We start from the raw sequence: 22,916 nt of genomic DNA, 5'->3' as shown, positions 1-22,916 counted from the left end.
ATTCATCCCACCACCTCCCCACCACCTTCCCCCCTTGGTGAAGACACCACATTTTTAAACCTTAGGCTGGATGGAACTAAAAATAGAACTGTGATTCAAATGTCTATTACTGAGTCCTCTGCCTTTGCACTCTGGAAACCAGATTGTTTCACCCCTCATTAAATCGACCTCCCCAAGGTGCTCATTCCCACAGCTCAGAGACTCAGAGCAGCAAGAATTACTGAGAGTCTAATGAGCACTTGGTACACACTGGGCCCTTTACACCCATGGTCTCATCTGAGCTGTACAATGACCCTGTGAGGCAGGTATTATCAATCGTATTTTACAGATGTGGAAATTGAGGCCCAGTTGGGCAGTATGACTTGCCCAAGGTCACTTAGCTAGTAGGTGGCAATGCTGGCTCCAGAACCCATGCTCTTTCAAATACATATGCCTGCTACGTTTCAAAGTAAGAAGCTGAGCTTCATTTTAGGCTTAGTGAGTGATGAAAGCAACACTGCTATCCAGTGTGCCTTATGGCTCTGGGAAGGACTCAGCAAAGCAGCCATTTGAATGATTCACTCCTGTGACTGACAAGAAGACTTCTCTTGGTTATAGCTTTAACAGCTGCTAAATCTGCTACACCTCCCTGCCCCCTCCAGCTGGCCCAGGGAGGTGAAATTATTTATATAAGAATTTTAGTGGCCTCCTGCCTCAAGGCATGATTATCAGAGACTTTTAAGTGATAAAAATGTCATAAATCATAATAAAGGATAAGAGGAGTCAGGGTTAGGGAAGATAACAGGCAAGAGGATACTCTGAAAAGCAAGGCAGTAGGTACAGATGCAACAGAATAATCCCCAAAGTTTACAAAAACACTTTCCTAGCAATTTCTTCATCTGATCCTCAGATGTTAGTATGTCTATTTTATAGATGATGAACCTTAACAAAAGGTTAAGGTCTAAGGTCCAAAGTCAGACAGAGGCTGGGACAGGAACCTAAGTGTGTCCTAATCTCCACCCAGTACTTCCTCCAACCCACCTGCTCCTTAAAGTTGTGAAGACAGAAATCTGTAAGAACTATTAGAGAAAGAACCCTGTAGTCTTGCTCCCCTGAATGACAGGACCAGGGAGGGGAGGGTGGCTGTGTCAGTATCAGAGAGAGGCAGCACAGAATCAGAACATTTTTTCAAATCCCACCTTAGATATCTACCAATTGTACGACCCTGGGCAAGTCACTTCATCTCTCTGCCTTGATTTCCTCATTTCTAAAATGTGGTTCATAATGGTACCCACCTTATATGGTTGTTCAGACAATTAAATAGAAGAAAATAAACCATACAAGCCATTTGCACCAAGGCAAATCTTGGTGAGCATTAGTTGTCGCCATTTTAATCGAAGGTGCGCAGCATACTGCATGGCACATAGAAGGTGCTCAGTGAATGTTCACTCCTTCTTCTTCCCCATGTTCCCATACCTCCCAGTGCACAAAACCCCCATCCATTATCTGCAGACCTGTTCAGAGGAGGTCTAGGATTGGAAATTGGGAAAGCAGAGGGTGCTTCTCCCCAGACAGCGTGCCTGGGCTGGCCTTATTTTAGGGGGCTGTGAGCTGGCCCGCAGTCATTAATCATGCTTTGTATATGTGCTTTCAGATCACTCCCCAGAAATTAGTGACTCCATCCTGGATATTCCTCAGGAGACAGAGCTTTCATAGGTATGGGCTCCTCCTGAAGACCTAACCCTCACAATGGCATCTTGACCTCTAGGGAGAAAGTCTTGTAAGATGGGTAGGTCCCTGCAAAAGTCGACCAGGAAAGCAGTCTCTGCTCTGGGCTAACTTACTGCAGCAGCAGGAATAATCACAGAGTGGTTACATTGATGTAACATTATCAAAGGCATCACAACAGCACACCCTGTACCAAAGCCACTTAGCAGAAACATTATCCATATATACATGAAGAAAAAACTACTTAAGTAGATCTGCTTCACTAACCTCTCTTTACAGAAACTCTCTGACCTCTCTAAAGAGCTAAAAGTCTTCATGCCAATCTCCTACCAGGTCCTTCTATTTGGGTGTTCCACAGGCATCTCACACTTTGTTATGTTAAAAAATAAATCCATCACTTTCCCTAAAACCTACTCTTTCCTCTCCGTGTATGTCCTGTCTCGGTCAATGGCAACCCATCTGCCCAGTCTACCAAGCAGAAAACTCGGTGCCACCCCTGATCCTGCCCATTCTTCTCCTTCTCTTCTCAACCCTGTTCATACCAGGTCACTTAGTCCCAACAAGCTGAGCGTGGCCTTTTAAGTAGCTTCTGACTTTCTACCTCAGCTGCCACTACTTAATTCAGGTCCTAATCACCCTTCCCTTAAGGTAATGCTCTGGTTTCTCTATGCGTCTCTCTGCTTCCAGGTTCTCTCTCCTTCAACTCAGCCTTCCTCCCATCCCCAGAATGATTTTCTTAAAATACAAGTTGGACTATGTGATGGTCAGTTTTATGTGTCAATCTGTATCCAGTTATTCAATCAAACACTAAGTGTTGCTGTGAAGGTATTTTGTAGCTGTGATTAACCTCTATAATCAGTTGATTTTATTGATACGTAAAGGAGATTAATTCTAGATAATCTGGGTGAGCCTGAGCCAGTCAGTTGAAAGTCCTTAAGAAGAGAACCGGGGTGTCCCTGCGGAAGAAGTTCTGCTTATTGACTGGAACATCAGCCTGCCCTTCCTGAAGATCTGCCCTGTGGATTTCAGACTTGCCATCTTCCACAGTTGTACATGTAGATTCTGTGCATTAAATCTCTTAATACATGTCTCCTACTGGGTCTGTTTCTCTGGTTGAACCTGGGCAGTGTTTCTGTCTCTGAAACAAAATCTTTATTTTGATAGGACCTATTAGACTAGTAAAAATTAGTAGCTGGATCAGCCCCGGTTTTGGCAAGGATGTGGAGTTACAGAAATCTTCAAAACTAACAAACCATTGTAAATCAACTATACTCCAATAAAAATTAATTTTTAAAAAAGGGATAATATTTAGCATTGATTAAAAAAAAAAGAAATCTGGGCTTCCCTGGTGGCACAGTGAGAGTCCGCCTGCTGATGCAGGGGATGCGGGTTCATGCCCCGGTCCGGGAGGATCCCACATGCCACGGAGAGGCTAGGCCCGTGAGCCATGGCCGCTGAGCCTGCGCGTCAGGAGCCTGTGCTCCGCAGCAACGGCAGAGGCCGCAACAATGAGAGGCCCACGTATCGCAAAAACAAAAAGCAAACAAACAAAAGAAATCTTTATGTACTGCTGGTGTCATGTATCAGGTCCTTTACATATATTATCCTACTTAATTGTCATAATAACGCTTTAAGTATTCTCATTCTCTTTATCCACATAGGAAAACTGAGGCTCAGGAAGGTTGTAATTCACTCAAGGTAACACAGCTAGAAAATGCCAGGGCTGAGATCTGAAACCCAGTCAGGCAACTGTCATGGACTTAGTGTCCCCACTAAATCACACTGAATTCATTTAAGAATTATAATAAAACAATATTTATTAAAACTATGATATTCTATCTTGCTTTTTATGCAAAATGATTACTTTTCCTTTCTAATCAGTTATACATTTTACAACATCAGGAAGCCTTTATGAAGCAAGAAGCGGCGGGGGGTGGGGGGGACCAGATTATTATCTTTATTTTTATAGTTGTTCAATTAAAGCCCTTGAAGGGCAAGCATCTTACTTACTTAAAGTCACAAAAAAACCAGAAGATTAACAAAAGCATCTGAATAGTCTAAAGGGCCAGATTAAAAAGAAATCTTCCTTAGAGTATGGGAAGTCCTGCGTTTGGAAGGTATCAGTTTCAAACACTCCCTTCTGAGAACACAGCCACAGCCACCTCCCCCAGCTTCGCCTCACTAGTGCCAGCTGACCAGGAATCATCGAGGCAGTCAACACCCTCTCTTACATTTATGCCCAATTAAGTGTTACTCTGTTGACTTCAGCTCACATTTCCACCCCTGTTTAGCTTCTGATTTATCATCCTTTGTATATATAAACCCTCCCAGTTTTCTTTATCATAGAAAGTGGAACACTCTTCTTCTTTGCTTTCATGGGGACAGGCTGAGGCTGGAGCTTTTTGGCAGCCATAAGAGATCCCTTTTCATCTCTTATCAATTTATTGATAATTTGGGAGACTATCACTCCCTAATTCTGAATCCACCACTTTGGATACCCAGACCCTTACACTGTAGAGCACCCAGGACAATGTTCTTCTCCTTGAGTTATTTAACCTCTCTGTGCCTTAGTTCCTCTATCTGTGCAACAGGTATAATAACAGTACCTACTTTATGGTTGATGTAAAGAATAAATTAATATTGTGTAAAACTGCATATGGTTCATGGTAAGGACCAATAATGTCAACTATTACTGTTATCATGGTCCCTAAAGATTATCTGAGAGTTGATAATCTCCTCTGTTGGCTTCCTAGGCCCTTATTTCTCCTTACCTTCCCCCCAAAAGCTGAATTATTGAAATCTTTACCTTTTTGTTTTCTCTAATTACAACTGAGTTCATGTAGCAACCCCTGGGAGAGGCTCAAAAGTTAAGAAATAGAAGGAAACAGGTCTAATTTCTGTCTATTACCAGACTGAATTTGCTAAAAACCTGTGAGCTGCTGCAGCAGAGGGAAATGGAGGATATGGTACCTCCGGTGTGGATGTGTAGCAGAAACTACCCAGAAGTGGGCCCAATCAAGGGCTCCTGAGGCCATGGCTGCCAGGTCAGCGTGACAAGGGTGGGGGCCCTGGAGCTCACCTCAGAAGTTGCTGATGCTCTGTCTCCAAAGAGGTGTGGTGGTGCCAGCTAGCATCAGGACCTGGGGGCTGGCATCCTGGGCTCAGCCTCTGACTTGCTGTGTGACTCTGGGCAAATCATTTCTTCACTTAGGCCTTCATTTCCTCTTCTGTGGGGATTAGGTCATTTCTGAAGTCCCCTCCACCTTCAAATTCTGTGATTCTAGGACCCTATGCCTCTTCTTACATTAGATCAGCTAAAATTCTGCTCCCCTCCCTCAGAAAGGCAGTCCCCTCCCATAGTAGAAGCCTATAAGCCTTTGGCCATCCATTCCATTTGGCAAAATTAAATTTTTAAAAAGCATCTGTCCAAGAGTCCCTATCATTTTACTTGTGGGTTTTTTTTTTTTTTTGTCTTCTTGCTATATAATGCCATTTGCTGAAAATTTCTGCAAGTCAGTTCCCAACTGATCACAGTAAATTCTCTTCATGCGCAGAATTTATTTAAGAAGTGCTGCCTGAATAAAGTGAACAGGTTCAAAAAACTGACAAAGCACAAAGGCCACATAAGAGGCTACTGGCATATGCATGCATGCCACACTAGGGTCACACTGCACAGCTTCCTGACTAAGTCAGCATCTTGGCTGCCACGGGGAGAGGGAGGGACTGGCCTTAGGGTGGAACTGGAGTTGCAACTAGTATGGGGCAGAGTCCGAGCCAAGAAGTCTGATGGGGATTCAGGAGCCACAATGCCTAGTCGTAACAATCAGACATCCAGTGTGCTGAGGCCAAAAGGGCAGCAGCATCTTCCTTGCCTCAAGCTGAAAACCACAAACTTATCGAATTAGTTACCTTACAAAGCCACAAAATCAAACCCCCTGCCATTCCTCCAAGATTCCTTTGTTGACCAGCTATTTGCTTCTGAAAACAGATCAGATCAAGTCATTCCCCTGCTTTAAGACCTTTCCTGCTCCTTGTTACCACAGAGGATGAAGTCCTGTCTCCTCAGGCTTCAGGCATCCCCACAGCCTTGTTTCCCACTGCTTTGTTCCCCTCCCAATCCCCTCTTTTCCCCCAATTTGCCATGTCTTCTGCATGCTTTTGTCCATGTTGATCCCCTTCCCTGGAATGTCTTTCTCTTCCTCCTGCTCATCCTTTAAGACCCACCGCAAACATCATGTCTTCTCTTAGAAGTATTCCCTAACCCCATGTTAGGGTGAAGGTGTGAGTTTATGAATTTTATGAACAAGACACTGTCTCAGAAAGTGTCAGAGCTGGAAGAGACCTTGAAGATTATCTTACAGATTTCTTTTATCCATAAAGAAAAGCACGCCCCGAGAAGGAAAGTGCCTGCCCAAGGTGACAGCAGCTAATCTGGTACTCAGGTCCCTTGGCCCAGGACTCTTTCTATTACATGGTGCAGCTTCTTAATGAGTGACTAAATCTGTGAATAATCAAAGGGGCAAACAGAATGCTGCTGAAGCCTTGCCTAGGGAGAGTACTTTGGAATGAATGTCACAGCTGTTCTGCATTTAAGGGCTTCGGTGCACCCGGGAGGAATAGGGGATTCTACAGAGACGAGAGGCAACAGGGACAGCCACTGGGTAGGTGGTATTTAGGGGTCCTGGTGCAAGCTGAGGCCTGTGGGTGCTACACTGAGGCAACACTGAGAGTCTGGGCGTTCATAGGGAGATACCAGGGTGCCACTCAGACTCAGGAAGCTTGCTCCTGTCTAAGGAAGGACAGAGCAGGCTCATGGGCCTGACTCCTTGGCCATTGTTAAAGCTGCCCCACACTGCACATGGTCCCCTAGGTGCTAGGCTCTGAGGATAGACTGCGATACAGGCTGGCCTCTGCCCCTCCAGACAAGTATTGTACTATCAGTTGCTATTGCTTTTTCCTGTCTTCCGAAGAAGTCACGTGCATGCTATAAGCTTAGTATAATAGATGCTGCTTGATATGCTAATTAAGCCAAAGCCTGACCTCTGCAGGGAGCACTTGAGGGGGAAAATGCAGACCTCAGAGTCAGCAGATGTCAGTCTGAATCCAGGGCTTCACCTCTTTGAGTCTCCATTTTCCCATCTGGAAAACCCGTCTACTTTCTACCTTGCATGGTGATGACCTAATGAAATGATATATGCAAAATGCTCAGAGTGGCGCCCACACTTAGTAGGTACCTACTACTGTCAGTTCTCTTTTACTCTGTAAAAAGGTATTATCTTAAAAAAAAAATCCACTGCTGCAATCGTCAACTTTTGAGTGTCTTCCTAAATAACCCTTAATGGCACCACACTGTCTATACGGTAAAGTCAATGCTACCAGAGACGGCCTTAGCTGACCCTCCGCTGTCTTGCTGGCTGACCAGTTGTCTCTCAACCATGATTCACACTTTAAAGCCTTCCTTCCCTTTGCTCATGTTGATCCCTCAGCACAGAACGCTCTTTACCCTTCCTCCACTCAGGAACCCCCTCTGCCATGAGGATTTCCAAAATTAATCACTCCTTCCTCTTCACTTGTTCTTCTAATTCTTGTCACCTTCTGCTTTGCACTCACTCATCTGTTCATTCAGTACTTATTAAGCACATATCACGTGCCAGGCTTAAGTCTCTTTCCCATTAAATGTGAGTTCCATAAGGTAAGACCATTTGCTGTATTCCTTCTCAGCACCCAGAATGCTACAGGGCACATTATCAGTCACTAGCAAGCTGATGGGAGGGCATAAGGAAAATACTGTATATAATATTCATTCAGCTTTTAACAAACATACAAAGCACCTACTGCATGCAAGGCAAGTGTAGACAGTGCAGGTCTATTAAGATGTACAACAGAGTTTGTGCACATGAGGACAGACTTTGAGTGATAGAGGAGACTTTAGAGCTATTTCCCAGATTGGGATTCTAAGGCCTGGAGAGGGAGGGGGCCTGCCCAGGGTCACACAGAGAGTTAGTGGCAGACAGAGCTGGGAGCAGAGCTCAGCCCTTGCACTGCAGAAGGCTGTCTCTGTCTTGCTCTAACTCGTACTTTTTTACTTTGAGCTCACCTTAGTTAGATTTACCTTTGCAAGGCCCGAAGCTTCTTGAGTATTTGTAAACCAGTGCACTGGGTCACAATTACAGTTTTTGCTACTGTAAGTTAACTCCAAAAGGACCAGAGCATTATGCCAAAACATGGTGGTTAATCTCGTGCCCAAAAAGGGTGGCATGAGAGAGTGAGTAATTTAGCAAGTTATGTGAGCCTCCTTGACAGCCTGGCACCCTCACCTGTGGTCTCATGTAGAATGACTACTGTGGAGTGACACAAACATTGCTTCTTTAGGAGTAATAGTGAAAAACTTTACTGAGAGCTAAGAAGGCACTTTTTGTGACGTGAGGCTACGCCCTGAAAACAAATGACTCAATAGAAATGTGCCTCGAATGATAACCAATGGTCTGTAAAAATATCTCTGTATTAATTGTGAAACATCTCTCCTGAATGTGAAAGATCTGATCACATTCTGGCCTGGCAAAGAAGAAAATACGGTGTTCTCAAGCAGTGTGATAATGGCAACAAGTATATCACCTCCGCAGCTGAGAGAAGCAGGACCTGGGACAGAGCACTCAGAACCTAGGGAATGACTTAAAAGACGCTGCTCTGCCTTTGCAGTCCCTCTCCACATGGCAAACAGCCCGGGAGATCACAACCACTTAGGAAAGCTCCTTGAGAACCAACCACAAGCCCTGTTTAAGCAACATGAGCTGGCCCCAGCTCTGCCACTGACTAGCTGGGCAATCTTGGGTTAAGTCATTGCTTCTCTCTATGCCTTAGGGCGACTCTGGTAGTGACAGGACTCAGGAAGGCAGCCAAAAAAAGTGAATTCAATAAATAGTGTTGAGACTTTCAATAGCTATCAGGAAAAATAATGAAGTTGAATCCATACCTGACATTGTATATCAGGATAAATTCCAAATGGATTAAAGATTTACTTGTACAATATAAAACCATAATGTACTAGAATAAAATATGAGGAAAGTCCTTTATACCCCGGAGTGGGGAGGGATCCTCTAACTCAAAATGCAGAAGGCATAAAGGAAAAGACTGGTAAATTTCAGCTACGGTGAAAGAAAAAGTTGCATGGTAAAAATAGGACAAAATAAAAACATCAAAAGCAAAAGCAAAAATCTAGGACTGGGAACCAAGATGGCAGAGTAGAAGGATGTGCTCTCACTCTCTCTTGTGAGAACACCAGAATCACAACTAGCTGCTGGACAATCATTGACAGGAAGACATTGGAACTCACCAAAAAAGATACCCCACATCCAAAGACAAAGGAGAAGCCGCAATGAGATGGAAGGAGGGGCGCAATCACAGTAAAATCAAATCCCATAACTGCTGGGTGGGTGACTCACAGACTGGAGAACACTTATACCACAGAAGTCTACCCGATGGAGTGAAGGTTCTGAGCCCCATGTCAGGCTTCCCAACCTGGGGGTCCGGCAACGGGAGGAGGAATTCCTAGAGAATCAGACTTTGAAGCCTAGTGGGATTTGATTGCCGGACTTTGACAGGACTGGGGGAAACAGAGACTGCACTCTTGGAGAGCACACACAAAGTACTGTGCGCATCGGGACCCAGGGGAAGGAGCAGTGACCCCAGGGGACACTGAACCAGACCTACCTGCTAGTGTTGGAGGGTCTCCTGCAGAAGTGGGGGGGTGGCTGTGGCTCACTGTGGGGCCAAGGACACTGGCAGCAGAAGTTCTGGGAAGTACTCCTTGGCATGAGCCCTCCCAGAGTCTGTCATTAGCCCCACCAAAGAGCCCTGGTAGGCTCCAGTGTTGGGTTGCCTCAGGTCAAACAACCAACAGGGAGGGAACCCAGCCCCACCCATCAGCAGTCAAGCAGATTAAAGTTTACTGAGCTCTGCCCACTAGAGCAACAGTCAGCTCTACCCACCACCAGTCCCTCACATCAGGACACTTACACAAGCCTCTTATATGGCCTCATCCACCAGAGGGCAGACAGCAGAAGCAAGAAGAACTACAATCCTGCAGCCTGTGGAACAAGAACCACATTCACAGAAAGACAGACAAGATGAAAAGGCAGAGGGCTATGTATCAGATGAAGGAACAAGATAAAACCCCAGAAAAACAACTAAACAAAGTGGAGATAGGCAACCTTCCAGAAAAAGAATTCAGAATAATGATAGTGAAGATGATCCAGGACCTCGGAAAAAGAATGGAGGCAAAGATTGAGAAGATGCAAGAAATATTTAACAAAGACCTAGAAAAATTAAAGAACAAACAAACAGAGATGAACAATACAATAACTGAAATGAAAACTACACTAGAAGGAATCAATAGCAGAATAACTAAGGCAGAAGAACGGATAAGTGACCTGGAAGACAGAATGGTGGAATTCACTGCTGCAAAACAGAATAAAGAAAAAAGAATGAAAAGAAATGAAGGCAGCCTAAGAGACCTCTGGGACAACATTATACACAACAACCTTCGCATTATAGGGGTCCCAGAAGGAGAAGAGACAGAGAAAGAACCCAAGAAAATATTTGAAGAGACTAGTTGAAAACTTCCCTAACATGGGAAAGGAAATAGCCACCCAAGTCCAGGAAGCGCAGCATGTCCCATACAGAATAAACCCAAGGAGAAACACGCCAAGACACATAGTAATCAAATTGGCAAAAATTAAAGACAAAGAAAAATTATTGAAAGCAGCAAGAGGAAAATGACAAATAGCATAAAAGGGAACTCCCATAAAGTTAACAGCTGATTTCTCAGCAGAAACTCTATAAGCCAGAAGGGAGTGGCATGATGATATACCTAAAGTGATGAAAGGGAAGAACCTACAACCAAGATTACTCTACCCGGCAAGGATCTCATTCAGACTGGATGGAGAAATCAAAAGCTTTACAGACAAGCAAAAGCTAAGAGAATTCAGCACCACCAAACCAGCTCTACAACAAATGCTAAAGGAACTTCTCTAAGTGGGAAAGACAAGAGAAGAAAAGGACCTACAAAAACAAACCCAAAACAATTAAGAAAATGGTAATAGGAACATACAAATCGATAATTACCTTAAACGTGAATGGATTAAATGCTCCAACCAAAAGACACAGACTGGCTGAATGGATACAAAAACAAGACCCATAAATATGCTGTCTACAAGAGACCCATTTCAGACCTAGGGACACATACAGACTGAAAGTGAGGGGATAGAAAAAGATATTCCATGCAACTGGAAATCAAAACAAAGCTGGAGTAGCAATACTCATATCAGATAAACTAGACTTTAAAATAAAGAATGTGACAAGAGACAAGGAAGGACACTACATAATGATCAAGGGATCAATCCAAGAAGAATGTATAACAATTATAAATATATATGCACCCAACATAGGAGCACCTCAATACATAAGGCAACTGCTAACAGCTATAAAAGAGGAAATCGACAGTAACACAATAATAGTGGGGGACTTTAACACCTCACTTACACCAATGGACAGATCATCCAAAATGAAAATAAATAAGGAAACAGAAGCTTTAAATGACACAATAGACCAGATAGACTTAATTGATATTTATAGGACATTCCATCCAAAAACAGCAGATTACACTTTCTTCTCAAGTGCGCATGGAACATTCTCCAGGATAGATCACATCTTGGGTCACAAATTAAGCCTCAGTAAATTTAAGGAAGTTGAAATCATATCAAGCATCTTTTCTGACCACAACACTATGAGATTAGAAATGAATTACAGGGGAAAAAACATAAAAAACACAAACACATGGAGGCTAAACACTACATTACTAAATAACCAAGAGATCACTGAAGAAATCAAAGAGGAAATAAAAAAATACCTAGAGACAAATGGCAATGAAAACATGACAATCAAAACCTATGGGATGCAGCAAAAGCAGTTCTAAGAGGGAAGTTTATAGCTATACAAGCCTACCTCAAGAAACAAGAAAAATCTCAAATAAACAATCTAACCTTATACCTAAAGGAACTAGAGAAAGAAGAACAAACAAAACCCAAAGTTAGCAGAAGGAAAGAAATCATAAAGATCAGAGCAGAAATAAATGAAATAGAAAAAAAGAAAACAATAGAAAAGATCAATAAAACTAAAAGCTGGTTCTTTGAGGAGATTAAAAAAAATTGATAAACCATTAGCCAGACTCATCAAGAAAAAGAGGGAGGGCTTCCCTGGTGGCGCAGTGGTTGAGAGTCCGCCTGCTGATGCAGGAGACACGGGTTCGTGCCCCGGTCTGGGAGAATCCCACATGCTGTGGAGCGGCTGGGCCCATGAGCCATGGCCGCTGAGCCAGTGCGTCCGGAGCCTGTGCTCCGCAACAGGAGAGGCCACAACAGTGAGAGGCCTGCGTACTGCAAAAAAAAATAATAATAAAAAATAAAATAAAATTAAGAATATCTATTTATCAAAAGATATCATTAAAAGAGCAAAAGAGTAAGCAACTGCCTAGGAGATGTTCACAATACATATAATCCAACAAAGAATTTGACTCTATAAGATAAAGGATCTCTACAAATCATTAAGAAAAACAGACAAAACCCACTTTAAAACAGTGGGCAAAGTCTTTGCACTAGACAAAAGAAGCTACCCAAGTGGCCTCTAAGCATATGAAAAGGTGCTCCACATCACTGGTTACCAGAGAAATGCAAGTTAAAATCACAGTAAGACTCCATACTACACACTCAGGAGAATGGCCTAAATCAATAAGATTAAAAATACCTAGCAAGGATATGGCACAATTAGAACTCTCATATGTTGCTGGTAAGAGTATAAATTGGTACAACTACTTTGTAAAACTGTTGAGCAGAATCTGTTAATGCTATACATATGACCTAGTAGCATAGAAATCCTACTCTTAGTTATGTATCAAGATAAATAAATGTATATGTTCACCAAAAGGCATGTATAACAATGTTCATAGCAGCTTTATTCACAATTTTCAAACTGGAAACAACTCAAATGCTCTTCAACAGTTAAATGGATAAATAAGTTGTAGCATATTCATAAGAGGAATATTACTGATCAATAAAAAAGAACTACTGCTACATAGAGAATGGATGATTCTTATGGACACAATGTGTTGAACAAAAAAAGCCACAAAAAAGAGTTCACCCTGTATGACATCGTTTATATGAAGCTCAAGAACAGGCAAGAACTCATATCTGGAGACAGAAGTCAAAATAGTGGTTACCTCTGGGGGTGTGGTACTGACTGAGAAGGAGCATGAGGCAGGCTTCTGGGGTGGGTGCTGGAAATGGTCTGTATCTTGTGCTGGGTGGTGGTTTCTTAAGTACATACATACATAAAAACTCATCAGACTGAATCCTTAAGATTTGTGCACTTTTCTCTCTCTCTCTCTCTCCCTCTCTCTCTCTCTCTCTCTATATATATATACATACTGTACTTCAATTTAAAAAGTAAAATAAACCAAAACCACCCTGAGTAGTTTTTCACCTATTAAATTGGCAAAAATCCAAGTTTCCTAACACACTACTATTAGGGAGGCTGCAGAAACAGGCACCCTTCTACACTGCTGGTGGGAGTGGAAAATGGTATAATTCCTATGGAAGCCAATTTTTGCAGTATCTTGCAAAATAACAAATACACTTTCTCTTTGATACAGTAATTTTACTTCTAGGAATTTATCCTACAGCTACACTCACCCACATATGAAATAACACATATACAAGGTAATTCACTACATCATTACTTGTAATAAGCAAAAGACAGGAAATCACCTAAATGTCCATCAACAGGGCACTGATTAAATAAATCACAGAATATAGGTACACTGGAACATTATGTAGTTGTAATAACGAACTAGAAAGGCTTTTATACTGATATGGAAAGATCTCCCAGATCAATTATTGAAAGAAAAAAAATCAGACACTAAAAAGCATGTAAAGTATACTACAATTTACGTAAAAAGGGGGATAAAAATATATCTTAGTATTCACTTATATTTGCAAAAAGAAACTAGAAAGATACAGAAGAAACTAATAATAGGCATTAGCTGCACATATGGTAGAAGGGTTTTGGCACTCTGGATAGATGGGAGATAAAGCTGGAGGGAAATTTTTCATTTTAAACCTTTTTGTGCTTTTTAAGTTTTAAATAATGTACATGTATTACTCAAAAATTAAATAAGTAAAAAATTTTTTAAAGAGAAGGGACAACGGAAGGGGGAAGAAGAATCCTAAAAGGGGTGGGAATCTCAGAAGGTAGAGAGGGAAGTGTGATGACAACACAATGTCATCAATGTCTCGATTTTATCTGGTTATTATACCGAGAACTGCTTAATCTGAACCAGATTACATATAATCTACATATACAGAAGAACTTGCCAACATGAAGGGGAGCTAAATATTGAAATGAAGAGATGAAATAATCTTATCTGGTGGCCTTAAAAACAGGTCAGACAGGCAGAAGACCACAGGCTCTGGAGATAGAGGCCTGGGTTGAAGACCCAACACACAGATTCCTCCTGATCAGATGACCTGGCGGGGCAAACTGCTCAGCCTAAGCTTCAGCTTCCCCCATCTAGAAAATGGGGTTAACAACAGTGCATCAATGTGGTATGAGGATTAAATGGGACAATATAAGTAAAGCATTTACGCTCTGCCCATCCTACTGTGCATAGGACCGTACAAGTCTGTCCTTGCCTCTAAGCTCTCTACAAGGCTCTGGGTTTGGAGGTATTGCCTCTCAGGGCTATAGCCAGTGTCAAAATGAGTTAGTTCTCGCTATTAAATCCTCACATGACCCCACTTGATGGGTCTCAGGCCATGCAAGGTCAGTTGTTCCACCACACATATTACAAAGGTTCAACAATTGGAAGTCATCAGTGAAATGAAAAAAATTAAAAATAAAAGATCCTTGCATAGATTATAGCTCCAATTTGGTAAAAGAGATGCTTTTGCTTGGAGGAGGACGCTCTACACTTTGCTGCCAAATATCTAACCCTTTAATAATGCCCGTCTGGCAAGCGTGAGTGCTCCAGGAAAAGGCCACCAATAAAATCCCTTCCAAGGGTCTGCGTGGAGCGGAAGAAAGGAAATGTGGTCAGCTCTTTTTTCTCTGCAGGAAGGGAAGGCTGAACAACCGAAAATCAGGAGAGAAGGCAAACAAATCGCCCATTCAAGCCAAAATAAGCTGCTCCTGGGGGGAAGCAAAACAGCTGGAGCCAATTCAACCAGGCATGGAAGTGAGGGCCCCGAAGACAGAGCTGGGCCTGGGGAGCCTGCCCCTGGCAGGCAGGGATCTTCCGAGCAAGTGGTGGCCACATGTCCTCATCTCACCTCTGCTGACCGCCTACGCCCTCAAATGGGAGCCAGCCAGCTTCGTCATATATGGAGGGAAATCCTGGGTGAAAAGGAAGGAAGCAAGCAAGCAAATGACCTCAGGAACCTGCCAAGTTCACCTGCTGAGCACCTATTCTGTAGCAGGCAACCAACATACCTATGCCATGTGGAAAAACAACTTTTGGGGTGGGTATTGTGACGTTGGTTTTACAGATGAGGAATCAGGCTCACTGAGGAAGAGGGACCTGGCAGCAAACACAGAACAGGTCAAGAGAAACTTCATTGGAAAACTAAGAAAAGAAGCAAACCAAATTGCAAAAGAAGGGGGGGAAAAAGAAACCTGGAAGCAATGAAGTATCAAAGTCGAATTATTTTGATTTCCTAAGAAGCCTGAAATGTGGCTGCTGCGGGGCTTCCCTCAGGCTGGAACGTGCAGGTCCCGAGTCCCTGCCTGGAACAGCGGATAGCAGAATCCTGACCTGGAGCAAATCTGGGCTGGCACTGTTTCCAGGGCTGCTGGGATTTCCAGATCCCCCAGATCGGGGTACTCAGGCTCCAGTTTACAAATCCGTTCTGCAGCTATGCTGAGGTCCTGCCCTGGACCCTGACATTCTAGGTGGGGGAGACACTTCTCTCTCCAGCTTCTGAGACTCCCACCCTGAGCCTCAGCCTTCTTACAGTCATCTTACAATTACTTCCTTAAATTATATTCTTAACATATAACAACAACACCAACACCAGCTAACATTCACCAAGCCTACTTTTGTGTCAGGCACTGTTAGCACTTTATATAACAACCCTATGAGGTCAATAATATGATCTTCCAGATGAGGCAATCAAGACAGAGAGGTTAAGCCATTTATACAGGGTTACATGGCTCATAAGCGGAGGAGCCAGGATTTGAATCCAGGCGTTATGATCCCAGTCCCTGTGCTCTTCTTAACCACTCCGCATCCTGCAGCCCCAAGGATATGACAGAGTCGAAGGAGCATTCTTAGAAGTCAGGCACACAGCTCTACCATTTACTGGTACTTACCCCTGGGCAACTTGTTTAACTTCTGAGTCTCAGTTTTCTTCCTTATGAAGTGGGTACAACAAAAACACTTCGTGGAGTTGTGTCCGTTCTTAGACAGAGTAGGTCCTGAATTATATCCTTTCACCCATCTCTTTCCCCTCCCTTCCAGTTTGATCTGTCTGCTGTGCATTCATTAGATATTAAGGCCACCTCTACTTTTGAGCAAAGTTTGGCTTCTCTATATTCTGTTCTAGTCTATTCTACAACCATTTTGTGCCTGTCACGTGTGTGACCCAGCACCAGGCCCTGAGGGCCTGCATCTCGGGGATGAGACTGAAGGCAGGGAAATCCACCTAAAGTAGGCAAGGGCAGGAGGGGGGAGCGGGGAGCTGGCTGTGAGAGCCAGGCTTTCAGCTGGTAGGAACTCTCCTCCTCCAGCTTGTCCCCCTCTTGCTGGCCTCTTGCCAGGGCTAACAGGAGGCTTCTCATCGCTTCCTGCTATACAACTTGCACCCTGCAGGGCACCCACTGAGGACCCCCTTCCCCAGGTGTCAGGGAGCCTCTGATCCCGGCTCACATGCAGGCAGGTGGACATGTCCAGAGTCTCGTGACTGGGCCCACCTTTCCTGACTCTGGAACCATTCATTCAGCAGATTGTGAGCCAGGCCCCAGGCACTGGGGACAAAACAGAAAATAAGAGGTCTGCCCTTGAGGAGTTCATCAGCATGCCATGCCCTGCTCTCCCACCGCCTCTGCTGCCTTCCTCACTTGGGTAGTAACGCTAGACACACCTTTCCAGAATGTTATCATTTCTCTCTCCCAACCAAGAATTACTTCACTGGAACAGTTACACTAACAAGTGATTCTCCCTTCTCCCCACCCAGACCAAGAGAAGTGAAAAAGAAATGGAATTATGAATTAATTTCTTACGCATCCCCTATATAGTAACAGGTGTTTCACACGCCTTATCTCCTCTAATCCTCACAACAATCCTGCAAGGTGGAATTATCCCCATTACATAGATAAGGGGACAACATGGAAGCTCACACAGAGATGGAGCTGGTTTAAACCAAGCTGGCTACCTGCAGAGTCTATGCTCTTTCTCCAGCCCTAGGCTGCCTGTCGGCTCAGCCTGCCACCCTCCTGGCTCTGGCCTCCTCCTTCAACTGGATTTTGTTTTTTCATGTATTTAGATTCCCTGCAATCTTATTGTTTGCGCCAACCTCTCTCCTAGTCCAGTGACAGCAGCAGCAACATCCTAGGCACCGCCTCTGATTCTTTGATTAGCTTGTCTTAATTACACCCAGGCTGGAGTAGTTCCGGTATAACATATCTGGTGTTGCAAAGCATGCAGGTTTGCTGTTACATTTTCTCACTCCCTCTCTGACTCCAGCGCTTTTTACTCCCCACCCCCTCTGCTGGCTGTCAGCCTACCTCCTCTACTGTCCTTGGTTCCGCCTCCTTGCACATCACATTCGGGCCTACAAAGTAGTGCTTCAAACTGCTGCCAACCCAGGCAGCTGAGCGAGCCAGTCTAGCTTAATTCAGAAAACAGTGCTGGAGTCTCCGCTGAGGGCCAGGCACTGCTCACTGCTCTGGGTGCTGCATATAAGCAGGAAACAAAAGGAGAACACAGGGGTCTCGCCCCTCAGAAGCTGAGAGAGGCTGGGAGAGGGAAGTACACAGGACAGACATCACCTACTCAAGGCAGATAGTGATGGGGCTGTAACAGAGTCCTAAAATGTCGGGGCTGGAGAGAACCTTGGTTTCCTGTTTTTACCCCTCCCTATCACAGATGGGAGACCTAAAGCCCCGAGGCGGGCAATTATTTGAACTAATGATTATCAGAAAATAGCAACGAACACTTCTAAAACCCTTACCAGGAGCTAAGTGCTCTTCTAAGCGCTTTACATGTATCAACTCCTTTAACCCTCACAACAACTGCAACAACCCTATGAGGAAGATGCCACTGCCCTCCCCATTTTAAAAGTGAGAAAAATGAGGCATGGAGGGCTAATCACCTTGTCTGTGTGGGGCCCGACTACCTGAGTTCATACAGCTAGTAAGCAGAAGCCTGCACTGGACTCACGTAGTCGGGCCCTACACTGTCTCTTTATTGTACTGACTGAGTCTACGTGTGGAAGTAATGAGAAGGCTTCTTGAAGGAACTACGCACAGGCCTGATTATAAAAACAGTGAACCTTGGTTATTCAGAGTCAATAAGAGGAAGCCTCAATTTATCAGAGGCTTGGGAGTTCCAGAGTGACATGAAACACATGGCAGCAAGGGCAGTGAGCAGAACCCCCCATCTCCAAAGAAAGAGCCAAGCAAGAGGAAAGAACTCGGTGCAAAGGATTTATTCAAACACCAGGAGCAGCCCAATCCTCCTCCCCTTTTATGTCTGGCTTTCTACACAGGATGCCCCCAGCCTGTAAGATCTTTAATATTCCCAAATGCCACTTCCTGAGGCAGGGAAGCCAGCTCAGGCACCTTTTTGAATAGAAATTTTTAGAAAAAGGGCTTTTGGCAAAGCCTTGATCAACAAAGGCTTCCATTTCCCAGACTCTTCCCCAACATACACAGACGCATGCACCCTGGCCTTTGGTTAACCAAGAGTCCTCCAAATCTGCCCATGAGTTTCAGAATAAACACAGTTATCAGTATACTAATTACTTACCAATCACTGCCAGATTATGCTCTGAGCCACAGGAGACCTGTAAAGAGAAAGAAAATAAGTTACATTAAACAAAAAATATATTTCAGCCATTATATTTTATGATCAGTTATATTTTAATGATAATAACATCTATTTTTTGGCAAATTTTAGGAAGTAAGTAGAAAGGGGCACCATGTACAAAAGACTATAGTTACGATACACTCATGACTACATAAAAAGAAAAAGTGAAAAAACAAAAAACCGTTGAATGGAAATACACCAGGTGTTAAAGTATTTGTTTTTAGGCAGAGACCATGAGCGATTTTTTTTTAAATCCTTTCTTCTTTCTACGTTTTTGTATTTTTCAAACTTTCTATAATGAACATGTGTTACTATAGAAATGGAAGTATAAGGGAATACAAATGACAGTTTTGGAAAACTGAGCTAAAAATCCATCACTCTCATCTGGACTGATAAAATGAGCAAAGAATTCAGTGGAAACAGACTTGCCTGAGGAAAAATTCTTGACTTTTCCTCATCTGCTCACTCTCCCTTTCACCTTCCAGCCACACAAACCACCTGCAGTTCTCTGAACACAACACGTTCTCCCCACACCTCCAGGCCTTTGCACATGCTGTTTCTCTGCCGGGAATGCCCTCTCCTCAACTGCCTACCTAAAAAACTTCTACTCATCCTCTAAAATTTCAAAGCATCCAGAGACTCTCTTGCTGTTGCTTCTAGGCAGACTCAAGCACTCCTTGCATTGTGCAACTTATATGTACCCCCACTGCAGCAATCATCTTGTGGTCTTTTACATTTTCTCCTGTCTCCTCACTAGACTGTGTGTGTCTTGAGAACAATGCTGAGACTTGTTCCCCTCTGTATTACACAGATGGACTGTACAAAACCTGGGGCTCAGTTAACACCTGTTAAATGAGAGAATAAGTGAAAGAACAAAGTACATAAAGAACAAATACCTAATACATAAAAGACAATCATTTGGGGTTCTGAATCCTGTGTCTGCACCCAGTGAGAGAGACTTCTTGCCTTTCAATCTCCGCATGTCCCAAATGCTACCAGAAGGAAGTGATTGGGAATATAAGGGTATAAATGGCTCCTCAGGTACTAATTAAAAGGAACTCGAAACTCTGGAGAAGCATCCTGTGACCTTTATCAGGACGCTCACTTTAGCTCCTGGCAAGAAAAAGGCTTCAGGTACACATGGAATGTCAATTGGAAGAGCCCTGGAGGTCATCTAGTCCAATCTTTAACACTACAAGGTGCCAGAGGAAGTGTGAGTCAAAATGAAGACTAGGGGGCTTCCCTGGTGGCGCAGTGGTTGAGAGTCCACCTGCCGATGCAGGGGACACGGGTTCGTGCCCCGGTCCGGGAAGATCCCACATGCCGCGGAGCGGCTGGGCCCGTGAGCCATGGCCGCTGTGCCTGCGCGTCCGGAGCCTGTGCTCCGCAACGAGAGAGGCCACAACAGCGAGAGGCCTGCATACCGCAAAAAACAAAAAACAAAAAACAAAAACTAAGACTAGGGTCTCTCTGATTCCCTGATTCTCACACAAGTTCCTTTCTTGGTGCTATAGCTTCTCACTCTTTCCCAGTGAAAAACCACTTGGAAGTGATATTCAAAGGTAATTAGCACAGGCCCCCAACAGTCAAGGTAACAAGCTCAAAAGGCATGTGAGCATTGGAGGCAAAATAACCACTGGTAGGTGAGAAGGGGCAGCAAGGCTTCTGAGGCTTTTTTCTTCGTAAAAGTTAATGCGTCCAGGATCTCAGCTTCCACAGGGAAGACGGTTACCCGCATATAGGTGGATTCCCTGACACTGTCTGGCAAAGAAGTACCTGTATATTTTAACCCCAGTAAATAATTCCAGGGTGACTAGTCTCTGAGCTCCTTTGAGGCAGGCTCTGTATCTATCTGAGGGGTCCCCCCCAGGCCTCACCCAGGCCATACACACAGCACAAGTTCATCATATGCTTCCTGGTTATACTGAGGCTGGTTCCCTAGGTTCTGTCATAGGAAGCTGCTTAGATTGAAGAACTGGGAAAAAAAACTCAGATGTCTAACAACAGGAGAATTCTATGTAAATTATGGTAGAGCCATCTGATGACTTGGAAATTATGCAGCCTTGGAAAATGACGTTTACAATAAAGGAAAATACTCGTGATATCCTATGAACTGGAAAACCACATAAAAACTGTATATGCAATATGATCTCAAATCTATAATAAAATATGAATAAAAGACTGGAAGGAGTTATTCCAAAAAGTTAACAGTGATAGCCTCTGGGCTAAGCATAAAGGAGGCACTATGAGTATGGTTTTCCTTTTGACTTCTTCTATGGTCTCTAAATTTTACACACTATTTTTATAATCAGAAAAATTATCTATTAAAAATAAGAAAAATAAATATAATGCAGTTCCCACCATAAAGGGGAAAAAAACCCTTCCTGACTATAAAATAAATATGCTGTAAAATCTGATATACTCTGAAGTAGTGGGGAAAAAAGATTTGAAGGAAACAAATTATAAGGGTAGCTGTGTCATGGTGATGAGATTATAAGATTTTTTTCTTCTATTTTCTATTTTTCAAACATTCTTTAACTGGTGGTAGCAGCAGGATGGCTGGTAGTGGTGGTGGGAACAATAAGAGCAGGAATTAAAGCCACCATATCGAGGACTCATACGTGCCAGGTGTCATGCCAAGGCTCTTTATAAAGACTATCTCATCTTCCTCATCACGATCATCTTCTCAGGTAGGTTTGACTTTGCTCATTTTAGAGAGAAGAGAACTGAGGTTCATATACATTACATAACTTTCCTAAGTGGCACAGCCATAGATCTAAAACCCAGGTTTGCCTATCTCCAAGCTCATGTTCTGTACTGCTAGGTCACGCTACCTTTGTGTTTTAAAAAATAAAGTTATTTCATTTTACAAAATGTAGGCGGAAAGGACCTGCCTCTGACTGCCCGGGCTCACCCTGGGGCTGAGGGCTGCAGAGGTGACCAGCCTTGAAGACCAGGGGCTTCCAGAAACAAGCCACTGACAAATGCCAGCGTCAGGCAGGAGACGCTGCTGTGAATTAATGAGCGAGACAGTGATAAATGGATTTTGTCAAGGCAATGTTGCACTTGAAGCTCAAAGCTCCCCGCTGTTTCTTGCTGTCCATGCACTGGCACAGAGGTCAGGAGACTGAACACCACAGGCCACAAAATCCCAGCACTACACTCCTTCAACAAGATTGTATCAATGACCATTTGCTTCACATTGCTTCTGTCAGCATCTACTCACTGCCCAGCTTTCTAGAAGACTCTGTTAACAATGGCAGTGTGCCCATGAGAAAGGGATTCAGATCCAGGAAGCCAGGTGAATCCTAGGTCCTCTGCTTTCGGGTTCTGAGAACTTTGGCAAGGTATTTAACCTCTGGAGCTTCAGCGTTCTCAGGCATAAAAAGTAGAAAACAGTATTTTCCCATCTGCCTTACAGAATTGCTAGAGGACAAATGAGACAACCCATCCCCTCACAGCCATGGGTCTCACCTTCCTTACATACAACTCTGCACATGCCATGCCCCTATAGAAAACCCTCCACAGGATCCCAGCATTGGAAGGGCAAAGTCTAAAGTACACAGTATGGCTCACAAGGCCCTCGAGTGTAGGCCCCTGTTTACCTCTCTGGCCTCACTTCTTCCCCCTGCTACTCATGAGCTCTCAACCCCAAAGAACATATTCCCTTTTTTCTATTCACACTACATTTTCTGTACGAATATCATGTGATTTCAGGCTTTTATGCATGCTAGTCTCCTTGATGTGACTTCCCTGTCTCCCACTGTCCATCTAGCAAAATCCTCTAAGATTGCTTAGGTCACCTCCTGGCACAGTGCCACGCATCATGGCCCTTAGCACACATGAGATGTCTGCTTATGAACTGTGTGTGTTAAGCACCTCTGTCTCTCAGAGATCCAGCAGGGTGCCTGCCCAGTAACATCCCTGCCACACAGCCCAAGTACAGGGCATGAAGGGGGCCAAAGACGATGGCCCAGAGAAGTTAGATGGTCCCAAAACAAGTGTGAGTCGTGGTGTGGAGACTCCAGGCAAATGGAGACAGGCACTGAGATGCACAGTGAGGGCTGCAAGGGCA

General features: G+C 43.8%; 1 protein-coding gene across 13 annotated transcripts in view; it reads right to left on the bottom strand.

The window, feature by feature from the left end:
- The window catches only part of SERGEF (secretion regulating guanine nucleotide exchange factor), a 237,165-nt gene that overhangs the window by 83,545 nt on the left and 130,704 nt on the right, over nt 1-22,916 (bottom strand). For 10 of the 13 annotated variants that reach the window (XR_010946121.1, XR_010946119.1, XR_010946120.1 and 7 more), the window contains one exon: nt 18,782-18,818. The exons of 1 other annotated variant lie outside the window; for it this stretch is intronic. Coding sequence is in view for 9 of the 12 variants with exons in the window: in XM_067749711.1 (XP_067605812.1) it covers nt 18,782-18,818 (37 nt within the window). In the remaining 3 variants the exon portion in view is untranslated. Of the gene's footprint in view, nt 1-16,125; nt 16,167-18,781; nt 18,819-22,916 lie in introns of all 13 variants that reach the window. 2 more of the 13 variants (XM_067749714.1, XM_067749717.1) reach the window with 1 other exon arrangement.

Source organism: Pseudorca crassidens, chromosome 9 (assembly GCF_039906515.1).
Source record: "Pseudorca crassidens isolate mPseCra1 chromosome 9, mPseCra1.hap1, whole genome shotgun sequence".
Taxonomy (NCBI): domain Eukaryota; kingdom Metazoa; phylum Chordata; class Mammalia; order Artiodactyla; family Delphinidae; genus Pseudorca; species Pseudorca crassidens.
This window is presented reverse-complemented; position numbering and strand designations above follow the sequence as displayed.